This window comes from Etheostoma spectabile, chromosome 9 (assembly GCF_008692095.1).
Source record: "Etheostoma spectabile isolate EspeVRDwgs_2016 chromosome 9, UIUC_Espe_1.0, whole genome shotgun sequence".
In the NCBI taxonomy this organism is placed as follows: domain Eukaryota; kingdom Metazoa; phylum Chordata; class Actinopteri; order Perciformes; family Percidae; genus Etheostoma; species Etheostoma spectabile.
This window is the reverse complement of record NC_045741.1, coordinates 24,983,948-25,008,150: the sequence shown is the minus strand read 5'-3', so window position 1 is coordinate 25,008,150 and position 24,203 is coordinate 24,983,948. Positions and strand designations below refer to the sequence as shown.

General features: G+C 42.3%; 3 protein-coding genes across 4 annotated transcripts in view; all 3 read left to right on the top strand.

The window, feature by feature from the left end:
* Window positions 1-200, top strand: part of amotl2a (angiomotin like 2a) — a 13,303-nt gene extending 13,103 nt beyond the window's left edge. For both annotated transcript variants that reach the window (XM_032526248.1, XM_032526247.1), the window contains exon 11: window positions 1-200. This exon is cut by the window's left edge and continues 1,578 nt beyond it. The gene's annotated coding sequence lies outside the window, so the exon portion shown is untranslated.
* Window positions 201-7,459: 7,259 nt separating this feature from the next.
* Window positions 7,460-18,466, top strand: sap130a (Sin3A-associated protein a). Its single transcript, XM_032525800.1, has 21 exons — window positions 7,460-7,552; window positions 9,056-9,183; window positions 9,285-9,541; window positions 10,114-10,281; window positions 10,376-10,502; window positions 10,631-10,746; window positions 10,832-10,956; window positions 11,124-11,271; window positions 11,621-11,708; window positions 11,844-11,948; window positions 12,059-12,200; window positions 12,484-12,599; window positions 12,790-13,077; window positions 13,662-13,833; window positions 14,698-14,796; window positions 14,883-15,244; window positions 15,729-15,974; window positions 16,058-16,183; window positions 16,290-16,393; window positions 16,534-16,647; window positions 17,687-18,466. Exons 2-21 carry the CDS (start codon window positions 9,072-9,074, stop codon window positions 17,843-17,845), a joined length of 3,174 nt encoding a protein of 1,057 aa, XP_032381691.1. The 5' UTR covers window positions 7,460-7,552; window positions 9,056-9,071; the 3' UTR covers window positions 17,846-18,466.
* A 1,373-nt stretch (window positions 18,467-19,839) lies between these two features.
* The window catches only part of myo7ba (myosin VIIBa), a 29,983-nt gene continuing 25,619 nt past the window's right edge, over window positions 19,840-24,203 (top strand). The window contains exons 1-9 of the mRNA XM_032525799.1: window positions 19,840-20,038; window positions 20,438-20,475; window positions 20,607-20,708; window positions 20,793-20,945; window positions 21,485-21,669; window positions 22,531-22,652; window positions 22,803-22,945; window positions 23,026-23,139; window positions 23,231-23,384. Of these exons, the coding sequence (XP_032381690.1) occupies window positions 20,458-20,475; window positions 20,607-20,708; window positions 20,793-20,945; window positions 21,485-21,669; window positions 22,531-22,652; window positions 22,803-22,945; window positions 23,026-23,139; window positions 23,231-23,384 (991 nt within the window). The 5' untranslated portion in view covers window positions 19,840-20,038; window positions 20,438-20,457. The remainder of the gene's footprint in view (window positions 20,039-20,437; window positions 20,476-20,606; window positions 20,709-20,792; window positions 20,946-21,484; window positions 21,670-22,530; window positions 22,653-22,802; window positions 22,946-23,025; window positions 23,140-23,230; window positions 23,385-24,203) is intronic.

Sequence of the window (24,203 nt, the reverse complement as noted above, 5' to 3'; positions counted from 1 at the left end):
TTTTTTCTTTCATTTATTTAATTTGTTTCTGGTGCCAAAGATGTACTCTACGTTTAAGTTATAACCGATGACAAATACAAAAGGTCCTGTTGAAGGTGCCGTGCTTCAGCTGGTTGATCTGTTTTAATGTTGCTGTGAACATTTGTATGTATGCCTTAACATTTCACTATAATAGATTAAAACTCCTAATATATGTCTGAGAAAAGGTGTTCTGTTTTGATGTGTTGCACTGGTTTTATGACTTATTAATCACTGGATTGATTACACAAACCCCGCTAAAAGTAATAAGTGTACTATTTAATGACCCCCATTAGGACCATCACTGTTTGTTGTTCACCACCAACCTTCAGCTATGGTCCATCTTGATCAATATGAGAAATGAAGAACAACAATAAAATGCAGTTGCATCTTGTTTCATTGCTTAAATTTCAGAATATATTGGCCTTACAGCAAGATAAAAAAGGTTTGTTTGACATTTTAGGGATCTATTGGTAAATAAGCCACAGTATTCAGAACTACTGGCATAGTTGATTTTTATAGCTTCAGAATTCAGTTAATCTAATCCTATGCCAGACCTTCCTTCACAGTGCTGCAGAGGAGGGTCTGGCTAGTCTACAGAGTAATCTGGGATGGGAGAACAACGTGCTCTGGTTATTGGCATTTCTTTAAACCAATCACAATCATCTTGGGCGGGGCTAAGCTCCGGACGGAGCCACGGTGCCTCTGCTAAGTAGTCTCAGGAAGGAAGTTGTTCTGGTGGAACGTGTACGTTCAGAAGTAGTTTTAGTCGTCAACAGAAAAACCAGATTGGACAGATAGTCTACTAGCTGTCTGATTTACCCTGCAGAGACTGAGGACCGTAACCATAGTCCTCAGATTGGACAGATAGTCTAGCTAGCTGTCTGGATTTACCCTGCAGAGCTCTGAGGACCGGTAACCATATGTCCTCATTGGACAAATGTCTAGCTAGTTGTCTGATTTACCCTGCAGAGATCTGAGGACCAGTAACCATAGTCCTCAGATTGGCAGATAGTCTAGCTAGCTTGTCTGGATTTACCCTGCAGAGATCTGAGGACCAGTAACCATAGTCCCAGATGACAGATAGTCTAGCTAGCTGTCTGGATTACCCTGCGAGATCTGAGGACCAGGTAACCATGTCCTCAGATTGGACAGATAGTCTAGCTAGCTGTCTGGATTTACCCTGCAGAGATCTGAGGACCAGTAACCATAGTCCTCAGATTGGACAGATAGTCTAGCTAGCTGTCTGGATTTACCCTGCAGAGATCTGAGGACCAGGTACCATAGTCCTCATATTGGACAATAGTCTAGCAGCTGCCTGTATTTACCCTGCAGAGATCTGAGGACCAGGTAACCATAGTCCTCATAAACCAGCCGCAGGTTAGAACGCCAACACAGAGACAGAGGACGGGGACGGACATCTGGACAAAAAGAGTGTGATCAGGCAGAATTCCCAGCAGCAACAGAGCAATCCCAGAAGTGGAACGTCATAAATATAGACCAATCTAAAACTGCTATCTGCTGGCTGACTCTAGTCATACCATCGCAGAGTAAAGAGAAAAGTTGGAAAAGTCCTGAAAATCCAAATCAAATGTTTTAACTGTTAAATGTAATGCACATTAAATTTATGTAACTGTGGGATTTCACACAGGAAAGCGGGAACTAAAACATAGTTTAATGTACAAAATGAATGAACTGTAATGTTAGCTTTCCTGTTTTTCTAAAGTTCGCTAACGTTAGCTAACATTAGCCACTATAAGCTATTGGTCATCCCATACCAGGGCTGTGCCACCAAAAACCCAGAGGGTATTGAATAGTAAACAAGGGTGTGTTTTATAGCTTATAATTTCAACTTTTTATTTTTAAGAGAGGTCTTATCCAAATTTCACTGATTGTGTGCTTGGTTGTAAAATGTTTGTATTTCGTATATTTTTACAGGGGACGAAATGTATGAAAGTTTCCTCAGACGGTCCTTAAACTACTTTTAGGAACAATGCATCTCACTGCTTCAGTATGCATGCTTAATATGTTCCAAACGGTTTACCAAAATAAGGCTAAATGTACTGCTTGTGGAAAGTGCTCTTGGCCTTATAATTCACTCTTACCACTTTCATCAACCTTGTTTCTGTTTCAACAGCAGCTGTAAAGAAAAAAGCTAAATAACCCCCCTTCCCAGCACCAAATGGCCAAAATCTAGACACAACCTTTTCTCTCTGGAATTGGTGGAGACCAAAAACATAGCTAAAAGGACAGTGATTTATTTTTACAGGTGGCCAGAAAAAATGACTTCAGATAAAAGCTAACACTTTTAAGATGATATTTGTGTTTTTCCAGTTGGTTACGCTGTCCCCGCTTGGCTGAAAAAAAGTCAACTGAGTTTGGCAGTTTTATTTTGGTGACATTCAAAAAACGTTCTAGTGAAAAGGAAACTCTAGAACACTTGAATGCAGCATTACTCAGAGTAATAAAAAAATCCTGACAGAAAACTGAAAGTAGTAATTTGATATTATGAAGTTCAGGTTTGTGAGAACCCATTATCGTTATCTTTTGGTGAGACATAACCTTGGCACCCTCCGACACCACTGTCACATTTGAGGAAACTTTATACATTCCAACGAGAATATTTCTTCAGAGGGATGGACTCCGTAAATCAAGAGCTCGATCTTTTTGTCTTACTGCTAATGTTCCAAGACCTTTTAACTAAATACTCCAGATCGAGCCTACATGTTTGGTTTTGTTTTAACCATGAACACAATACCTTCATGGCATTTACCCCTCATCTGTCCTCATAGTCTGTTTTTTATTATTCCTCGAGCAAAGGCTGACAAACATCGGTAGCGTTGTGCTGTGAGCTGTACTTTAGTCTTTACACCAGATCCTGAGCACGTGTAGAAATACTTGGAATGTCAGTAAGTCTCATAAACAGAAGATCTCATTTCACAATATGAACTGTTAACTGCGACAAAGCATACATTTTGAGAATATATTTACATGAGCATGTCACATTTTACATTGCTCCTTGGCAATGTGTATGATCTGCTAGTAGATTTCCAAGGCGCAAATGCAGCTGTTAAACAAAGATTCCTCTGTAAACTTAACCTTTTAATGTAAATATTTTTGCCTTCCTTGTTCCCCCTGGTGAGCTTGGGATGGCATTCCATAGATGCCACACATTTTCTTCCTGCTGCCTTTACTTGTTGTAGCTGAGTGCCACTTTTCTCAGCTCAGAAGGGCTGCAATAATAAATCTCCATCTGCTAAATGCCTTCTTTTCAGCTGGGACACATGTAGCACCTTGGGTCTGTGATATACCATTATTTTGGTCCTGTTTGGGCCCAGACAGATCACGTTTCAGATTTCATCCTGTCACTGATGTCCATATATGTGAGACAAGAGTGCCCCACCAAACTTTGGGAGATGTAAGGGGGATCTGTGGGTGAAAGGTTAGGATGACGTGACTCGGGGCAAAGTTTGAACAGCTTCCCAGGGGGAGACTCATTCCTGAGGATGCTCAAGTGTCATTAAAGAAAAAAAAGAATCATACGTATGTGTGCATTCCACACACACATCTGGAGACCTGCAGGAATGACTGATTGATATTGTCAGGACCGTTGCATTTATCATGATGATTTCACCACTTTGACGCCCAGCAACTGAATGGTTCTCACTTGGCCCCAGCATCAGTCATAGGGGATCAGAGTCATGTGAAATAATGTGAATTCTTCCCATGTTGTCTTTTGTTTAGTTTGCTTTTCTTATATTTATCTTGCCTCTACATTTATTATATTTTCAAAGCCATGCACCATTTGTATCATAACGTGAGTAAATCAATGTGTCTGGCAGCAATAGAGGGGACAATTGGTAACAAATCATCTGTCTCCTTTTGGAAGCTTTGGAGCACATTTTGCACTAAAAGCCTGTGCAAAATACTTGGAAAAATAACTGGAGCTCTGTGTGTTGCATTAATTTCCATGGAGATTCCAAAACTTCCTGCCTACAGCAGTCATGGAATGTGCCCCCACCCCCTTAACTTTTCCACATAAATCAGGGCATCGTCCTCTAATTTTAAGGCTGTTACTGAGAAAAGATTAAGCAAACCTCTTAGACTACTTGCAACAAATTCAATATTATGTGGCTGGTTGGCTAAAGCCATGGAGGTGATTTGCTTTGGCTGTTGACTGAACACAATTACCCCCTTTTGAAAAGAAAATGTCATTGTCAAAATTCTTCACTTGCAATTTGTTAAAGGAGCTGTACTCGATATTGGCGAATGGTTACCCCAACTCGTCCAATACCAACTGGCTGTTAAAACAAAGAACCTCAGGATTATTACAACACACAATGGTAGTACCCCCCCACTGGGGAAAATTCCATTGTAAAAACATTTAAAATGCAACAGAGAATACACATTAAATACAAAGTTATAAATACAATTTGCCTCACTTGTACACTTCTAACCCTGTCCTCAGAATCTAATCTCTGGCCCTCACTGTTTTTACATTTAGGCCAACAGAACATTTAGGACATTGATCTTTATGAAACATGCTGTTACGCTCCAAGGAAAGCAGAGATCAGGAAGGCAGGAAGGAAAGAGTTCATATGAGGATTTATTCACAAAACAATGGTACACAAAAAGGGATCCAAAAATGCAAAAAATAAAAACCAAGTCCAAAATCCAAATATCAAAAAACAGTCCAAGAGAAAAGGCAAACCAAAAAAAACAGGAACACTGAGACAGGAGCACAAAGACAGGGAATAACTCACAGGGAAATAGTGATTGCAGGAAAGCATCCAAAGCTGACTGGAACAAACGAACAAACGAACAAACGAACAAACGAACAAACGAACAAACGAATGATCTGACAAGAGACAATGGGAGCATAGACACTAAATCCTCTGGGTAATAAGACAACGAGAGGCTGGGAAACACGTGGAACACATCAGGTAATCCCAAGAGCGGGAAAACACAGGAAGTAACACCAAAGACAAGACAGCACAGAAAACCAGACTATCAAAATAAAACAGGAAACAGAATACACAGACGCTCACAAGGGAACACAAAAAGAAACTAAAACACAAGACCAGAGAGGAAACTAGGACACAAGCTCAAGGAGACAAGAAAGAACCAAAATACCAAATAAGGAGGAACAAAATCCCCAAACCATAACACATGCATGTTCACCATGGCTGTGTGGCTGTTAACAGTCCCCGACTGGTTCCCAATGAATCAACTGCACAACCCGGAAAGACTGATTCACTGTCGGAAAGGAGTGGGTGCATCATGAGTCAAATGTTGTGTGTCTAAAGCAACGCAGACACACGCTGGAAGATGATCTCCAGGCTAAATGAAGACAATGGCACCTGAGTCAGTGGTAAAGAACAGACACTGTGTAGCCAGGTGCATTCTAGTTACCTGTGAAAAGTCGTTTTATTTATGTATACAATGCCAATGAGTAATTAACAACGTAGACGAATGAGTAAGTGGAACATTGGTGTGTTTAATGGCAATCAATGATCATACGATAGAATTCATAATAAGAAGATTAAAGGATGGGTAAGTCAGCGTAACAGAAATTCTTCCATCAGCAGACATATGGTAATACTTGTCACACTAGTTTAGTCTCAGCATGCCTCCCTCTGTGCAGTTTAACCAACCCTTGCAAAGTAATTGTTGGCATTTCCCTATTCTTTGTGAAGATGAATGCCACTGAATTTCATGACAACACACATTATTTTGTTACGTAGTCAGCAATCATATCCAAAAAGTTTTAATATCTCCTCTTCCATGACAATGTCTTGAAAGGCAATGAAAAATCAATTTTCTTAAAGTTGAAATGTAGATGTTTTTTTCAAAACTGCATATGTGTGATATCAGGTGTCATATCTTATGCCAAAGACGATTTCTTCATTGATGCTTCTAACCTTGCTTCCAGATGGAAATACCGCTGAGAATGAGTTAAATGTCCGGACAGAATGCCTCCAGTTTAACAACTCAAGAGCTGAATAGCTTCTCTTGAAGCGCTCAGATGTCCTTCTAGTCACAGATGTGGTCATTTCTATAATTGAAGACATAGTGAACTGAAAGCCATGCATCATCTTAATATCTTTGAATAATACACAGAAAAACCCCACACAGACTATGTTCATCCACACTGTTTGACCGCTGACAACATGACCCTTGACACTGTCTCACCCGTTCTTTAGAATGCCCCCAGAAAAATGTCCAAAATATAAAGGAGAAACGGACATTATGAAAAGACCTTTTGACTTGTCATCGTGCAGATGTTAAGAATAATATTAACAATTGCTTTGTTTGTTTCAATTGTAGTAAGCCATAAGTGTAACAGTGAGTCAGCATGCACAAAACCAGGACCCTGGAAATAAAGCAGCTAAATGGAATTCAGCCATCAATCCTCTTATTATTTCCACAGTGTTTCCATCCTGTGGAGGTCAACATCATGGGGCATACGGTACAGTAGAGGACTGGCATCAGTGGAAGTGGCTACTGCTCTCTAGTGTTCCGGAGAAAGTATTGCGGTGGGACCACCAGGCCACTAGGAGGGCTCCGTTTTCAGTGAAGTGGCAGGAGCCAATAAGCAAGCAGCCAGCCCCGGCCGCTGCCAATCACATTGTAAAGCGGGAGACTCCGGAGGGAACGCTCCCCTCCGACGAGGCATCTGCACACTACGTTCTCAATAAATAGTCTGGACCGGGCTCCCATAGAAACCCGCCATTTAATGTCGACACTGCCAAGGGTGGAAAGTACTTTTAAGTACATGTAATTTACTACGTGTAACCCAATTAAGAACAACTTTGAGTTACTTGTAATATTACTTGAGTATTTCATGCTACTTTATAGATCCAGTCAATATTATACTTTTTACACCGAGGCCACTAGATTTAAATGACAGTTATTATAGATTAAGATTTTACATAGCTTACATTTATAATACATATGATGTATTGTTATTTACATAGCCTACATCGATCAGCTACATTAAACCAAGATGTGTGCATCAATAATAATATATAACATAAAATATTGTAACTCTGAGGAGACGTTTCTGCATTTTTATTGTGATGCTATAGGTACATTTTGCCGGAAGTCCTTTACATGACTTTTACTTGTTGAGTATTTAACGTCCACCACTGGCCTATGTACGACATAATAATAGCCTAATAATAATAATAATAATAATAATTCTCTAGTACACCGGAAAGCCTGTCGTCAGCCCGATGTTGTAGGTCGTAACCATAAATCGGTAATATTAATAAACTGTCTATGGTCGTAGCGGTATAATTCAGGTCCCCCGAGAGTCCCCCCCCCCTCCCTGCTACAAGTTTAGGACGGTCAAAACGTTTCCGTAGCTCCGATTGGTCAGCAATCTGAGAGTCTCTTCTCTGATTGGTGGAATGAAACTGGGAGGTCCAGTTCGTCTTGAGCGTTCTTCCGGCTTACATGTTGGAAAAAAGAAAAGACGAATGGAAAAATTGTAATCCACAAACCGACCATTGCCTGCTACCTTCGCGACACGGTAACATCTGCACACACGTCCAGAAGTGGTTGTTTCTTTAGCCTTGCGAAGTTTACGTCGTTGTACCCTTTACAAAGTTCAGGATTTAGCAAGAAAAGCAGGCGGCAGCAGGGTTAGCGAGTCTAACGTTAGCCTGCTGCTAGCTAAGATAACTGGCTAACAAGGTAGCATTTCAGTTTTTAAGGTTCCAAACCAAAACCACTGACCTCAGAAATCATTACTGGACTGAGCAGTTGTCGCGTTTGCTCATTTTGATGAAACCTGTCGAAAATCGTTATCGTACTTGCACCTAAAGTTGAAATTTGATAAGCAGCGATGTGGTCGAGCAGTTTTATCAGATATTGTTGGTCATATAACGGTAAACAAAGGTCCACTAAAATGATATTGTCTTGTATTGTATTTATATTGCTATATATAATTATCAAAGCCATTTGGTTAACGTGTAGTTCTCGACTGGCTCCTGTGTCCTTTGCTAGCTGGTAAACAGCTACATTAGCCTGGAAACGGTTAAATGGTGTTGAAGCTGTCCTACATGGTTAATATAGGAGGAAATCAATGGTTAAATGGTGTTGAAGCTGTCCTATATGGTTAATACAGGAGGAAATCAATGGTTAAATGGTGTTGAAGCTGTCCTATATGGTTAATATAGGAGGAAATCAATGGTTAAATGGTGTTGAAGCTGTCATATGGTTAATACAGGAGGAATCAATGGTTAAATAGGTTGGAGCCGTCCATATGGTTAAATATAGGAGGAAATCAATGGTTAAATGGTGTTGAAGCTGTCCTACTGGTAATAAAGGAGGAATCAATGGTTAAATGGTGTTGAAGCTGTCCTATATGGTTAATATAGGAGGAAATCAATGGTTAAATGGTGTTGAAGCTGTCCTATATGGTTAATACAGGAGGAAATCAATGGTTAAATGGTGTTGAAGCTGTCCTATATGGTTAATACAGGAGGAAATCAATGGTTAAATAGGGTTGGAGTCGTCCTATATGGTTAATACAGGAGGAAATCAATGGTTAAATGGTGTTGAAGCTGTCCTACATGGTTAATACAGGAGGAAATCAATGGTTAAATAGGTTGGAGCCGTCCTATATGGTTAATATAGGAGGAAATCAATGGTTATAGGGTTGGAGCCGTCCTATATGGTTAATATAGGAGGAAATCAATGGTTAAATGTGGTTGGAGGTCCTACATGGTTAATATAGGAGGAAATCAATGGTAAATGGTGTGAGCTGTCCTATATGGTTAATATAGGAGGAAATCAATGGTTAAATGGTGTTGAAGCTGTCCTATATGGTTAATATAGGAGGAAATCAATGGTTAAATGTGGTTGGAGCCGTCTTACATGGTTAATATAGGAGGAAATCAATGGTTAAATGTGGTTGGAGCCGTCGTACATGGTTAATATAGGAGGAAATCATCAACTGAATTAACATCTTAATGAAATCTTCAGTGTGTCTGCTACTTGACATTTATGTACAATCTTTACACTATTTTAGGTCATCATTTTTTCAAATGAGCTCCCAGCAATTCCCCCGACACGGGCTGCCTGCTTCCAGCGGGGGGGCACCTCAGATCCCTGCTGCAGGAAACCTGGTGTCCATCACGCAGCTGTCGAATCCATCAGGTAGTGTACTGCCACTGAAATGACTAGCAGGATCTTTGATGTATGGTGAGGAAGACACATGTAAGTAAATGTTCAAACAGTTTTTTCCTTCTCTGGTGCAGATGCTGACAGCGGTCGGGACGTTGACCAGGGGCACCAGGATCACCCCCATGCTGGGGGCGGGGGAAGCTTGGCGTTCAGAGATGACAAGCAGGAGACCATGGTGGTCAGACCTTACCCACAAGTACAGACGCTTGGCCAGCCACAGCCTACTCCCCAAACCGTGGCCATCAAGCCTGGCACCCCTGTGACTGTCCCTGCTCCCTCTGTCCACCTCCCACCGGGCCAGCCTGCGGTCCTCACAGAGGGACAGATAAAGGTAGGGAGTTTTCAGTGTGAGATGAACATAGTTAAATTATACACAGGTTGTCAGAGATATAATGTATTCTGTGGTTAGAGAACAGTAAACTGTTCAGGTTGATTTATTACCGTTCTGTTTTTTAAATAGCTTTGAGTGTTTATGTAATTTAATTTGGAGTGATGAACTCTGGGACTGAAAATGTATTATAACAAAAAAATATTCAAACCAACTGCTTTTTCAATCTTTGGAGATTGGATTTTGACAAAAGATCTAATTGATGTGTCATTTTTATACTTATAAAATCAGGTAGGAGAGTTGGTCTTCTTTTGTGCAAGGTGTGCTCTAAAATGCCATGGTAATAAATCAGCAATCATTTCCAAGGTGCTTTAATAGCTTGATAACTGGCCCACCAATACAATTCACTGTCAACTTGATAAGAATAGCTGCCATGTGCAAACTGTCTATTGTTATAGTTACCTAATAAAAATGGGTTTTACTGCATTTCTGGATTCACTCAATTTGACTTCAACTTTAACTTCACTTAACACCCTTCAGGGCTAAAGTCCAGAGATGGTTTTTTTTTTTTTTAGGCTGTCCTGAAGTTACCTATGCCAAGCCGTCTAATTGCCCCAGCACCAGCTTCCAACCAGGGTCATATTCCCATACCCTCCAAGGTGCCGGGTCACATTACTGTCACCATAGAGAGCAGTATTGCTCCGACCCCATCTATTCCTGTGGCAACTATCAGTGGTCAGCAGGTGAGAGCACTGGGAGTCGGCTAGTAGTGTATGTTGTTGTCTTTGTTTGTCTTGCTGATGATTGAAGTTATGGGCTGCTTTTCTTGTGTTTCAGGGTCACTCTAGCAACTTACACCACCTAATGCCAGCAAACATTCAGATCATTAGGGGCAGTGCCCCAGCACTGCAGATCGGGACCCCTACGGTCCCTCCTCAGACCTACCCATCCCATTTACCCCGAGGTATGCCTGATGTAATAGGACAGTAAGGCAGGCTGGATGCTTGCTTGTACTTGAAAGAGTAGTCCATTTACCACTCATCTGTGGCAGTGCATTTCTCTACAAAGGTCTGTTTCTTTTTTTTCCTGAAGGGGCGGCTGCAGCAGCTGTCATGTCCAACCCCAAAACGGTCCTGCGGCCAGCTACCGGAGCGAGTGCGGGCCCCGGCCAGCCCACAGTGCAACACATCATCCACCAGACTATTCAGGTACCGGGATGTAAAGAATTGTTGGTATCCTTTTGGACCTTGAGAAACATTGTGTGTAACAGTGTCGTCCTTCCACCATCCCCAGTCCCGTCCTACTGTAACAACGTCTTCCGCCGTGCTTCCAACTGTAGTGGCCCCCATTTCAGCAACAAGGACTCAGTCCCCAGTAATCAGCCCAGCAGTCACACACTCTGCAGAGCTGGCACATGGGTAAGTAGCAGTCCAGTAACGTAATGACTAGGGCCTAAGTATAGATACTGCATGTGTACTAGAAGCAATTGGTGAGAATGGTTCTGTACTGACCAATCCCTCTGGACCATCTGGACCATGCATGTGCCTGGTTTTATGCACTAAAGGGAAAGTTAATTTTTCCCCAGGCGACCAGGGCTGACAATTCACCCCCCTCCGGCCACCGTCAGTATTCAGAGGTCTCAGACATCCCGTGACACCGCCACCAGGATCACGCTGCCGTCTCACCCTGCAATTGGAGCTCAAAAGCCTCAGCCTCCGCACACCATGACACAGGTTCCTGCTTCTTGATGGCTGCCTGCTAAAATAATGAATAGTCATTAGAGCCGCAAACATTTAATGATTAGTTGTCAACTATTAAAATAATTGCCAACTGTTTTGATAATCGATTTAAATGGTTTGAGTAACCTTTTTTTTAAAGTAAAAATTCTCTGATTCCAGCATCTTTTTTTCTGGTTTCTTCTTCCTCTGTGTCATCTTGGGCTTTGGGAAACACTGATCCACATTTATTTTTGATATTTTATAGACCAAACAACTAATTGAGAAAATAATTGATAGTTGCAGCTCTAATGGTCATTTAATACAGTGACTGAAATAACTGCTCTTATGTTTTTGTTCCCAACAGAAGCCCATCTTCAGTCCTGTAACACCGGTAGCTGCCGCTACTGTGGCACCAATAGTTGCCACTAACACTGTTCCATCAACAACAATAGGTATTGCCTTTTTATTAGTGTTTATAAGCTAGTCACAAAACTTTAGCAGGTTTGACTTAGGGAACACAAAGTGAGTCTGCAAATTGTGCAGTTAATCTTATACAAATGACTGATTATCTTGTCATCTTCATACAGGCTCTGTGCCACATAGCCAAATGTCCAGTAACACTATCGTCACCGTGACAATGGCATCCCACTCCTCTCATGCTACAGCATCGACCACCTCTGCCATCCCTGTTGGTAAGTAGGCTCTTAGGCGTCTTAGGTTGGAACACTGTGGTGTACTTCATACGCAGGAGGTGTTATCATGATCTGAATGGATTATTTGTGGTGTTTGGTGGTGTTTACAGCTAAAGTGGTCCCTCAGCCCATCGCACACTCTTCATCCCGTGTGCAGTCGGACTACACTGGGGAGAGAACCAACCTCATCCCCATCCCAGGCCATCGCTCATCTCCTAATTCTGTCACCATGGAAGCAAGAAGTGACAACAGGTGAGCACGCAATGTTGGCCGATTGACACAGTTAAACTAAATTAAAACAGACTATGTTTTGGTGCATGTTTATTTAACATAAACATGTATTTTAAAAGTTCTACATACCTAGCCGGATTTCACAAATTAAGAGGTTGACATCATAGTAGTAGTTAAAGTCCGAGGATCATCATGTGCCAATGTCATGCCAATCCATCCAGTAGTTCAGTGTACTTCATGAGTACAGATACTTTATTCAGCTGACGATGACTGTTGTACTTGTACTGTATGTTTTGTTTTGAAGGCCTTCGGTGCCTGTGCAGTTCCAGTATTTCCTGCCGGCGTACTCCTCGTCATACCCTCTGACACATACCTACACCCCCATCAGCAGCTCTGTGTCCACCATCCGCCAGTATCCTGGTAAGCTCTGCTAACCAACGTTGTTATACTGGCAATCACAGCTGCAATGGTTTAATATGCCCTTTATTATTTGACGGATGTTGACAAAATATTTGGAACTATGTACTTATGAAATGTGAAACTGGAGGGTTAAACATGCAACTTGGCAGCACAAAGATCTCCTTTTAACTTTATTTTCCCTCTAAACAAGTCACTCCTCAAGCTCCGAGTTCAGCGCTGCCCACCCAAGCTGGAGTAGGCGTGGCGACCACTGTCCATCTGAACCACATGCAGCTGATGGCAGTGGACCGGATCGGTCTCCCATCTGCACAGATCAGCACCCAAGGGATCCAGCAGGCGCCGATCACTGCACAGGGTATTCAGCCAGCACCAATAGGAGTGCAGGGCCTGCACACATCTGCACCAATCGGCGCACAAGGACTACAGCAGGCTCCAATAGTCACTCAGCAGCAGCAAGCACAGTCTGAAACAAAACCTGGTAATCACTAGAGCATGATTTATACTTCTGGGTAAACTCTACACCGTGTCTCTATGTACGTGGACACACAAACCTACGCCGTAGCCTGCCGTGCACCTCTTGAAAAATGTAACCACACATCGCGGTGACACACGTCTCTTGGCCGTGGCTTGGAAGCGTTGCATTTCCCTTGACTCATTTCCTGGTTCTCCTTCTCCATAAACAACATGAAGTCAAGGAGAGGGTTAACTTCTCCTGCTGCAGATGTCCCAGTGTGGTCAGAAGGAACAGGGGAGACACTTTGTCCCTCTCACTAGTACTCTACTTTCTCTACCACACATTCCCCACTCACACACACACATGCCGGCCCCGCTGTTCTCTTAAAAAGACACACACACACACACACACACACACACACACACACACACCAGTGGACAAGTATAAACACCAGGCCACTTACGTAGGCTACGGCGAAAGCTCTGCGTGGAGCCTCCACACGACCATAAATCAGGCTTAAATCTGTACTGCCTCAGTAGAAATGACATGGTGTTGAGTGCTTCACTGAGTGGGGGGGCAGTTTTTAATGCATGTTCTATTTTCTACAGGTGTTGTTTTGGCTGATGGCTTTGTAGCTGGCCCCATCAGCAGCACATTCAGCACCACCCAGCCAGTTGCCACCATGGTGCAGGCACACGCCCAGGGAGGAGTAGGGGGAGCCCCCCCTCTGGTCTCCTCCCCTAGACCCAGCATCCTCCGCAAAAAGCCTGCTAATGAAGGGTGAGTATTACTACTGGGATATTGGCGTATTCATCTACTAAACCTCAAACATTTCTTAAAAAGTTTCAACCTCATGAATACCGCCTGCTTACCAATCGCTCGAAATTATGAGGGAATCGTTAGATGCCAAACAAGATTATAAAGCAAAAAACTTGAGTCATTACATACTGTGGTTACCTAACCCTAGTCTCACATTGCCAGACCTATCTCCACAGCACTGCAGAGGAAGGTCTGGCTCCTCATAGATACATTTTAGGATAAGAGGAAAAAAACACTGCATTTCAAGAACTGGTTTTGGTGGAACATTTTTACCCTGCAAAGAAAACTTATATTGTTCACACAAAACAGTAACACGAGTAGACCTTTTGCGTCTGAACCCGATACCGGTATCTGACATTCGGTACTTTACCTCTATAATTACAAAAAATTATTTCAGCTGTAAAAATAATTCCAAACTTCTTTACTTGGAACGTTATTTATTTATTTTACACGATTTGTGTGTGTGTGTGTGTGTGTGGGTGTGTGTGTGTTGGTGTGTGTGTGTGGTGGTGTGTGGTGTGTGTGTGGTGTGTGGGTGTGGTGGTGTGTGTGTGTGGTGTGTGTGTGTGTGTGTGTGTGTGTGTGTGTGTGTGTGTGTGTGTGTGTGTGTGTGTGTGTGTGTGTGTGTGTGTGTGTGTGTTGTGTGTGTGTGTGTGGGTGGTGTGTTGTGTGGGTGTGTGTGTGTGTGGGTGTGTGTGTGTGGTTGTGTGGTGTGAGAGGAAAGAGAGGACAGATAAGCTTGCTCCTACCACTAGCAGGTTGACTCTCAGCATTAGACTCTCCAAAAAAGTTTTACCAAATCAGTCCCATTTGTTTGTGTTTCAGATGTGTCCGTAAGAACCTGATCCCCGCCCAGCCCAGTGAACCCGGTAGTAGCAGAATTGAGAGTGGCGTGCGGGGAGCAGGATCTCCCCGACCTGCAGGGTGAGCCTCTGCCAACATGGATCACGTCTGGTTGTTATAAGCTCTGATATGAGTCTGTAAGCTGACACCTTCTCTTCCTCTCTCAGAGTGAAACCCAAAGCTGAGGTGCACATGGCGGTGGCCCCTCCTGTCATGGCTACAGTGGAGGCACTTTCTTCTCAGGGGGGAGAGCAGCAGGGCGTGTCCTCAAACGCCCAACACCTGGCCCAAGCCATCCCCACCATGCTCGCTACGCCGGGGCCTGTTCCTCCCTCTCAGCCCTCCACCGTCCTCTCAGCCCTGCCAGCAGCCATGGCTGTAACTCCCCCCGTCCCTGCTTCAATGGCCAACACTGTGGCCTCCCCCACTCAGCCTGCAGCCAGTAGCACTGCAGCGTGTGCTGCCAGCTCCGCCTGCCCAGATTTGAAAATTAAGCAGGAGGTGGAGACCATGGAAACCTCACAGCCAGGTGAGGAGCATATCAATCGGCAGTAAAATTGATTTAATGTAAAATTCTGGGAAACATAAGGCCCAGTTCACCAAAGATTTTGCGACAAGACAAAACGGTTTTAGAAAGTTGCGAGGAAAAGTTGCAGCGCTGCTCAAGCCGGCTGATGGCGTCGCTGCAACTCAGCTTGTCAAGTCAGCCACAAAACATGAAAATGGATTAATCCATTATCTATATAATTATCTTTATTATCTACAAACTGTCATTGGGTGGGAAAGGCCGAGTTATAGACCGAGGCTCAGCGAGAGTCTGCCACCACGGTATGTACGCCAATACATCACTTCTAGAAATCTCTAAAAAAGCCTGAAAAGTCATAAGTTAGAGCCGTTGCTAAGGAGATGATACTGTCTTGTCACATTGCATCGTTTTCAGAAGGTTGCAGACCAGCGTGTCTGTACTGGTCTTTAGGAAACCCAAACCAATGTGTTTCTACTCTTCCCCTCAGATCCCAATTCAAACTTGTCTTCAGCCTCGGCCCTCAACAGCCAGGCCTCCACCCTCAACACTCCCGCCATAGGAGACCTGATCCCTGGGGCCTCCCCAAGGAAGAAGCCCCGCAAGCAGCAGCATGTTATTTCTACAGAGGAGAGCGAGATGGTGGAGACCAACAGCACAGATGAGGAGAAGGCTCCAGGAAGGCCCATCACCGGCAGGGCTGAGAGACGGGAATCTCCACCAAGGGAATATGTTGGTATGTAATATCCAATCCATTGTCACACTGGGAATGTTAAAGTGTGTAATCAGCGTTTGTAACCACTTGTTCTTGTATTCAAGATGAGGAAGGAGTGCGTTATGTACCCGTCAGGCCTCGGCCCCCTGTTACTCTTCTGCGTCACTACAGGAACCCCTGGAAAGCTGCCTACCACCACTTTCAGAGGTACAGCGACATCCGGGTCAAAGGTCAGTAGCTTCCGGTGCAAAAAGCACCTTTTATTTGATGCAGCGAATGAGAAACAAACGACATTGGCTCTTTATTTCTCACAACAATCCTTTTCTTTTCTCTCAGAGGAGAAGAAGGGCAGCTTACAGGATATGGCCAACCAGAGAGGAGTGGCATGCAGAGCACAAGGCTGGAAAATTCACCTGTGTGCTGCACAGCTCAGGCAGCTGGTGAGTGCTGGCCCCACACCTGCAGAAAGAACACTCTTTTTGTAACTGATCCAACACTTTCACTGGTGTCTTTTAGTGATACTGTGCATTTAATGTCCTGGACTCCTGGAACCCCGCTGTGTTTGTTTGTTGTTCTGTAGTCGAGTTTGGAGCATGATGTGTACAGCCGCCTCTCCACCCTCCAGGAGGGCTTGATTCCCAAGAAGAGAGCGGGCTCCGATGATGACCTGCACCGAATCAACGAGCTTATACAGGTAACTTTGTTACTGCAGACCTTCAAATATATATTTCTCTGCTCAGTTATTTCCAATTGGTTTTGCTCGCCAACATTATCATTGTATCAATATACAAATGAAATGGAAATTAACTACTATTATAGCCATTGTCTATTGGCCTAAACCAGACACGTTCTTCTAAAAAAGTCCACACTGGTTTTCAGGTGACAGCAGCACACACCTGTGCCCATACACGAGAGCAGCAGCGTCATGTGTACAGTGGAAACTGTTGAGGCAGCAGCGGTGAACACTGATTGTTTGAGATCATCATAAGAATATGGAAGTAAATGTAAATAATAATCTCTGTGTCAAAACTGCAAAAACAATGCAACCAAACGGTAGAAGAGCATGATCTTGGCAATTAAAGATTCCATATTGTAAAAAAAAAAAAATAGATTTCCATGTCTGTTTTGATAATAAAGCAGGTCAAGGTGCTAAATAAATATAATGTAAATATCAAAATGCTCAATCCACAAAGAAATGCACACAACCCATATTCAGAAACAAGCCGTCAGGAATTCTGTACGGATGTGATGTCACAACTATTTTATATTTATGGATGTGGAATTCCTGAAAACCCTGACCAATCAGAGCAGACTGGGCATTTTTCAGGTGGGCGGCTTAAAGAGCCTAAGGAGCGTCTCAGGCGGGGTGAATACAGGTATACACACACACAGTATGAGAAAATAATGTGTTTGAACATTGAATCATGTAAACGTGTTCTAGTAGAAGCCCAACATACAAGTAGGGACCTGAAATTCAGCATGAAAGGGCCTTTTAAGAAGAAGAAGAAGACATACTTATTAGATTAACCATGCAAGGGGATATTGCTTTTTTTGTCGCATAAAAAACACAGGACCTATACAGTACATGGAGAGATCAGAGTGAGAGGGATGCCCTGCCAATGAACAGGCACCCCGACCAGTTGGGGGTTTGGTGCTTTGCTCAAGGGCACCTGGGCAGGTGAACTACCAGTCCACTCTCTGGATACCCTAACTGTTTGTGCGTGTGTCCTCAGGGTAACATGCAGCGCTGTAAGCTGGTGATGGACCAGGTCACTGAGGCCAGAGACACCATGATGAAAGTCCTGGACCACAAGGAGAAAGTGCTGAAGCTGCTCAACAAGAACGGTGCCGTCAAGAAGTCGTCCAAACTGAAGCGTAAAGAACGGGCATAAGCTCGGCCCTTCTCCTCTGTCGGGAAGGAGCTGCTCAGAATCTGGTGCTAAGATTTGCTGCAAACAATCTCATGCACCCTCCCTATCTGGCTGAGAGCAGACAGATAGAAGTGACAGGAAGGCTAAAAGAAGCAGAAAAGCCCGCCAGGAATAGGTTCTCATTCAAGACCCAGCGCACATATTGAGCGTGGAGCATTGTAGGTTGCATTAGAGTGTCTGATTGGACAGCCCTGTCACTGTTTCCCCTTTTTTTCTTAATTTTGAAGACCCCCAGAGACCAATTTTAATAACTTAAATTCAGCCTTTTTTAAAACATTGTTTGAACTGGTGCATTGGGTGTCTGTGATATTTGGCTCTAAATGCAGTCGTATTAAAAAGTGATGAAAGTATTTCAGTTAAGGCGGACCACATAGGAGTTAAGGTTAGGGTTTGAATGGGTCAAATCAAAATAATTGAAAAGGAGTCCATCACTAAGCTGTGTGTATACAGGCTAATCTCAATCGTGCTCTTTTCATTAACCTGTGCCTTCATTTTGTCAGGTGTACATGAAATAATAGTCGGGACACATGAAAGCTGTTCCACGTGCTGTCTGAATGTTCCTAAAATATCTTTCAAAGAAAAGTGTCACTGCTTCCCCTTTTTCTCCAAACACCTGCATTTTTGTAGTTACCAGCCCCAAGTTTAGGTGTAATCTAGAAGATAATGACGAATACTAGTAAAGAACCTAAATGTGTCAAATTTAATACATTTAATATCCACAAAATGCTCTTAAGAGATGATTAGTGACCTAAGGTGGTTGTCTGAAAGTGAGAACATTCTGCATATGCATAATGCCAAGTTAACTTTACATTTAAACTGCCAATAATCATCTTCTTAATCCAAAGTAAATGGACGTCATGGTGGTGAAAACTATATTATCGCTTGGTTTCAGAAAGTGTTGTGCTTGATAGGAGGAGAGTGAGTATCCTTGTGTGATCATACTGGTGGATTGAATTCATGTAAATCCCTGTAAATGTGCTTTTGGTTTTCCATTGACCTGGTTCTTTTCCAGTTTTGTACTCGATGAAACATTTTGTGCCGTGTGATGTGCGCCTCTTCATGTTGTAGAGTGTCACAGCGATAATGACGACGATGAGATGAAGTGAGTCCAAAACATCAAGCTGTTGTACATTGTTTTTGTGTGTGTAATTATAGTAAAGATACCTAAACATGCCAGATACACTCTGTTTATTAGTGTTTTCCTTTTAACACTTTCATTGAAAAGATTTTATTTACTATCTGCTTTAAATGTTTATAAAAACAAATGAAACTACATTCTGTTGCCAAACCAGAGAAACAGACCACGCCTCAGGACAGACTGTGAGAGAGCTTCTTAAGGAGCGCGCTCAGACACTGATCTAGACTTTAAGCCTTTCCGATGTTCTACATCTCCAAAACTGTCTATCCGATCAATATCATATATATATCAATATCCCAGACCATGCAGCTCATGTGTATGGAATGAGAGCTTTTACCTGATAAGATCCCATTCTCATATCTCACTCATTCTTCTTTCTATCTGCGGTTTACAGCATAATTGCTGTGAAGTACAGCGCAGCATGTTGACCTGTGACGACAGTTTATGAATCAGTAAAAAGTAATTTACTGGCATTTGAGTAATCTCGCCTTTGAGCGGGATCTCTGACACCGGCTGTCTGATTCTGCCCACAAAGAATACACTGTTGTTTGACGTTTATCGTTATCCAATATACAGTATCTAATGAGAAGATTATCAAAGAAAATATTTTCAAATATGTATTTATGTATTTTTTTCAAAGTGAATTTAGTTTGCCATATAGCAGTTCTACTGTAGCCTTGTCTCTACTTATCAACCATTGTGAAGCCAAATGTGCATTTTCACACTCGTGTTCATTTGAAGGAAAAGAACATGTTTATCATCTAACATTACCATCAGATATTCAACGTAGATTTACAGTCATTGGGAGAAACGCAGAGATGATCTTTGATATTATTAGGTATATGTCTTGAGTCTGGTGCTTGGTGACACGCTCTACCTTTGCAGGAGCAAAGTCAAAGGGCCATAAAGCAGTGTTTGCTGGGATACCTCCCTGCTTCCTGCTTCATAGTCATTCAAAAAAAGGTTCCTTCAGCAGCAGCAGCAGGGGCTTCCACCGTAGAGACCACTATTCTCAGGTAACGCACACAGCCGGGTCTTTAAACCTGCGATTTCACTGTCTTATTGGTTCCAAAGCCACAGCATAATGCTGGCTGCCTTTTTCCACTGTGATCTTATGAGAAGATTCTATGTAAAATCGTTGATGATAGTGTCTTCAAAGTGAAAATGATATTGATTTCATGATTTCTTTTTTTTTTTTATGTGCTTAAGGTATCCACTCAAAATGAAAAACCAGCAGTGTTCAATGCCCCCAAAACTGTAATTTGAAGTTTTTAAATTCTATTATATCTTATCTACAGTATGTTGCTATAAATAGGGTGAGGCACTGGCCACACAATGAATGCGTCAGGTGTAATGAGTAACATTGGTTTGGTAGCATGTGTTTAAGATGATAATATCTTCTTATTTTTTTACAAACTCAACCCAGGTTTATGTTATGCTGCATTTGAGTAAGGTAAGAAAGAGTGTCTCTGCAATATATACACATCATTCTAAAATCCATGATGCCCAGATAGTTAGATTTAGAACTGTTAGTTTTTATTTGCTAAGGCACATTTTATTACAACTTCTGGTTTCCTCAACTAGGGGGATTTTGTATGGGTGGACACTGGCGTGGGGGTGCCGATCGGGGCGGAGGTCAAGGTGACAGACACCGGACAGCTTCAGCTCATCGATGATGAAGGAAAGGTACAAAACTTCATGAGAGTTTGCCTTTTTTCAACGAGTGTAAGCTTTGTATAAAATGTCAACACTGTCATAAATCACATACAGGAGCACAAGATCAAGAAGAAGACGGAGGGCACCATCCGGCCCATGCACCCCACCTCTGTGAAGGGTGTGGATGACATGATAAGGCTCGGTGATCTCAATGAGGCAGGGCTCCTCAGGAACCTCCTGGTGCGACATAAAGAAGGCATCATCTATGTAGGTTTCTATTCACCAGATTCACTCTGAGCCTAGTTTTATGATGTCCATAATCTACTGCTGAAATGCTCACTCGCCTGTGGCGTCTCTCGCTGTCAGTGGCCTCCTATCTTAGACTTTGCCCTGTAGTTAATCACAGTGTTGTTTGTCTCCATAGAGACGAATGAGCCTCTGTTGAAACAGAACGTCCCAGTGTTTTTATGTCGTCAAAGCTAAGCAGTGTGTGTTCAATTACGAATCAGGCCAATTTGTTGTATAAAAATACTACTGCTGAATGCTGGGGGCAACATTTCACTTGGGCTGATAATTATAACATATAACAAATTATAAACACAGCTTTTCATGATTAGAATCCATCCATGAAATCTTTAAATCCAATATTCTACATATTATATTATATTTAGAACATGCATCTCATGCCTTGCAGCCCTAACCCAACAGGGTCACTGGATAAACAATAACTTTTTTATACTCATGTACACACAAACATTCATCAGCTGTGCCGATGCGTGATAGTTAACACCCCCCTCTGTTTTAAGACATACACAGGCTCCATTCTGGTTGCAGTCAACCCTTACCAGCTGCTGCCCATCTACACCACTGAGCATGTGCACATGTACACAGATCGACGGCTGGGTGAACTGCCGCCGCACGTCTTCTCCATCGCAGACAGCTGCTTTTTCAACATGCGCCGCAGCCGAAAGAACCAATGCTGTGTCGTCAGGTCTGAAGCTGATTCCAACTCATTATTTAGACTGGGGAGGGGGTGGGGGACCTCACTGTTTACAATGTGTTTAGTAATAGTTACATAACAAAGACAACATGAGAACGTATAGAACTGAAACCATCAGTAAGTAAAAAGGACCAAAGGTGCCACTAATAAGATTATTCCATTTGTAAGGTGCTAAAAAACTAAAAGCTGATTTTCCAAAGGTTAACTTTCAGAGAGCTGGATTGATGTGTAGGTAGCTTTGGAATCAAAAGTTTATGAATGAAAAGAAGGCTTTTATGTTGGCATGTCTCTATAGGGTCCAGTAATGAAACGGTGCTGTAGAGATTAGAATGGCTGAAGCAAAGAAGCTGATGGGTGCATATAAACTGCATCAGCATAGTCCGCAATTGGAAAAATTCTGACCAAATGTTTTCTATTGTTTTTAAAAGACGCACTTGCTACTTCTGTATCGGACCCCAAGTTTGAGTTCAGGCTTCTTTATCATTTTTGGAATATAAAACAGCTGCAAGATTTATTAAAAAAAACATGTAGTCATCTAAAATGGTTTTATCTGCATATAAATGAAATCAACAATTATAAGCCTACATGAATAGGTTATTATAGTTTATATGTGTTCTGTTTCCGTTATAACTGAATGTCAAACTGGATAAAAAAAGAAAGTTGTGTGGCGATCATTGTTTGAGAGTTTAACCTGAGCCAGACCGACAACAGAGATAGAAATACTATCAAATTCATACAGGGATAGCAGTACATAATATGACAGGTATCAGTTCACGTATCAATATCAGGAAGCAAAATGTGGTATGGGACCAACTCTAGATTAAAACAGGGGTTTGGGTGTTTTCCCATCAGTGGAGAGTCGGGAGCAGGGAAGACTGAGAACACCAAGCTCATGCTGCAGTTCCTGTCTGCAGTGAGTGGCCAGCACTCTTGGATTGAACAGCAGATTCTTGAAGCTAACCCCATCTTGGAAGGTATGAGCCTTCCATTAACTTAACTTAATTATTTAATCATCATCATTATTTATTAAAATATTAACACAAAGTTCTAAGACGTCTTCAGGATCAGCTGAACCCCACTTCTGACTTTATCTGCTTTGGTATACCTTGTTGTTTTCTTCTCAGCCTTTGGTAATGCCAAAACCGTTCGTAATGACAACTCTAGTCGTTTTGGCAAGTACATTGACATCAACTTCACCAAGGGTGGGGCCATTGAAGGGGCCCGTGTGGATCAGTACCTGCTGGAGAAGTCCAGAGTTTGTCGTCAGGTAGGAAGATTGGTTAGCTGATTATTTAAAAGAGCAGTAACACGGTGCAAGTGGTAATGAACATGGGCTTTCATGTGCAGGCGCCTGAGGAAAGAAACTACCACATCTTTTACTACATGCTGATGGGCATGACAGCTGAGCAGAAAAAGATTCTTTCCCTCGGGAACGCTGCTGAGTACAACTATCTGACCATGGTACTCAAGATAGTTCTGCAAACTTTGAAATCAGAATGTCTTTCTATGTGACTGTGATTCCCACATTTACACACTAAGATGATGTCACCAGGGTAACTGCACCAGCTGTGAAGGACGTGATGATGTGAAGGAATACGCCCACTTCCGTTCAGCTCTGAAGATCCTCATGTTCACAGACAGTGACTCCTGGGAAATCTCCAAACTGCTTGCTGCTATCCTTCACCTGGGCAATGTGGACTTTGAGGGTAAGGAGAGCTCCATGCAGTGGTTGTACATACAAGTACATCTACTCAAGTACTGTACTTAAGTTCAAATTTCAGGCACTTGTACTTTACTTGAGTCCTTTCTTTTCATGCCACTTTCTACTTCTACTTAGTTACTAGTTAGTTTCCTAATTAAGATTTCTGCCCCCATAACACATGTAGTTTATAAAATAAAATGTTTTATAATAAAGTAAACTAGCCAAAAATACAACGGCCCACAGGTCCATAGATGAAATGATAAATGTGAGACTTCTGCACTGAGTACTTTTACTTTTAATACTACATTTTCCTGATGACACCTACATACTTTTACTTAAGTAACATGTTTAATGCAGGACTTTCTCCAATGTGGTATTTGCAAATTTACTTCAGTAAAGGATATGAATAATAATAATACATTTATTTATAGAGCGCTTTCCATCAAAGTGCTTTACAGCAAGAATACACTTTAAATGCAAACAGTACACAAATTTAAAAACGAGACAGTAAAAAGTAAATAACACTAAACAAATACATCAAAGATAAATTAGCATTTAGTACTCATACGCAGCGGTGAAAAGGTAAGTCTTAAGCTTTGATTTAAAGACCCCAATTGAACATCTGATATCTACTGGAAGATTGGTCCATAACGTTGGCGCACGAAACGAGAAGGCTCGCTCCCCAACCGTTTTCTTTCTGACCTTTGGTCCAGTCAGCAGTCCTGACCCGTAGGAGCGCAGCAACCGAGAAGGCACATAAGAGTTTAACAGATCAGACAGATATACCGGTGCAAGGCCATTCACTATTTTATAAGTTAAAAGT

Excerpts from the sequence above, each read along its gene's own strand:
- sap130a (XM_032525800.1), top strand. The coding sequence starts at position 9,072 with ATGAGCTCCCAGCAATTCCCCCGACACGGGCTGCCTGCTTCCAGCGGG. Across the intron at positions 9,542-10,113 it reads TCACAGAGGGACAGATAAAG|GCTGTCCTGAAGTTACCTAT; the intron begins GTAGGGAGTTTT and ends TTTTTTTTTTAG. Across the intron at positions 10,282-10,375 it reads CAACTATCAGTGGTCAGCAG|GGTCACTCTAGCAACTTACA; the intron begins GTGAGAGCACTG and ends CTTGTGTTTCAG.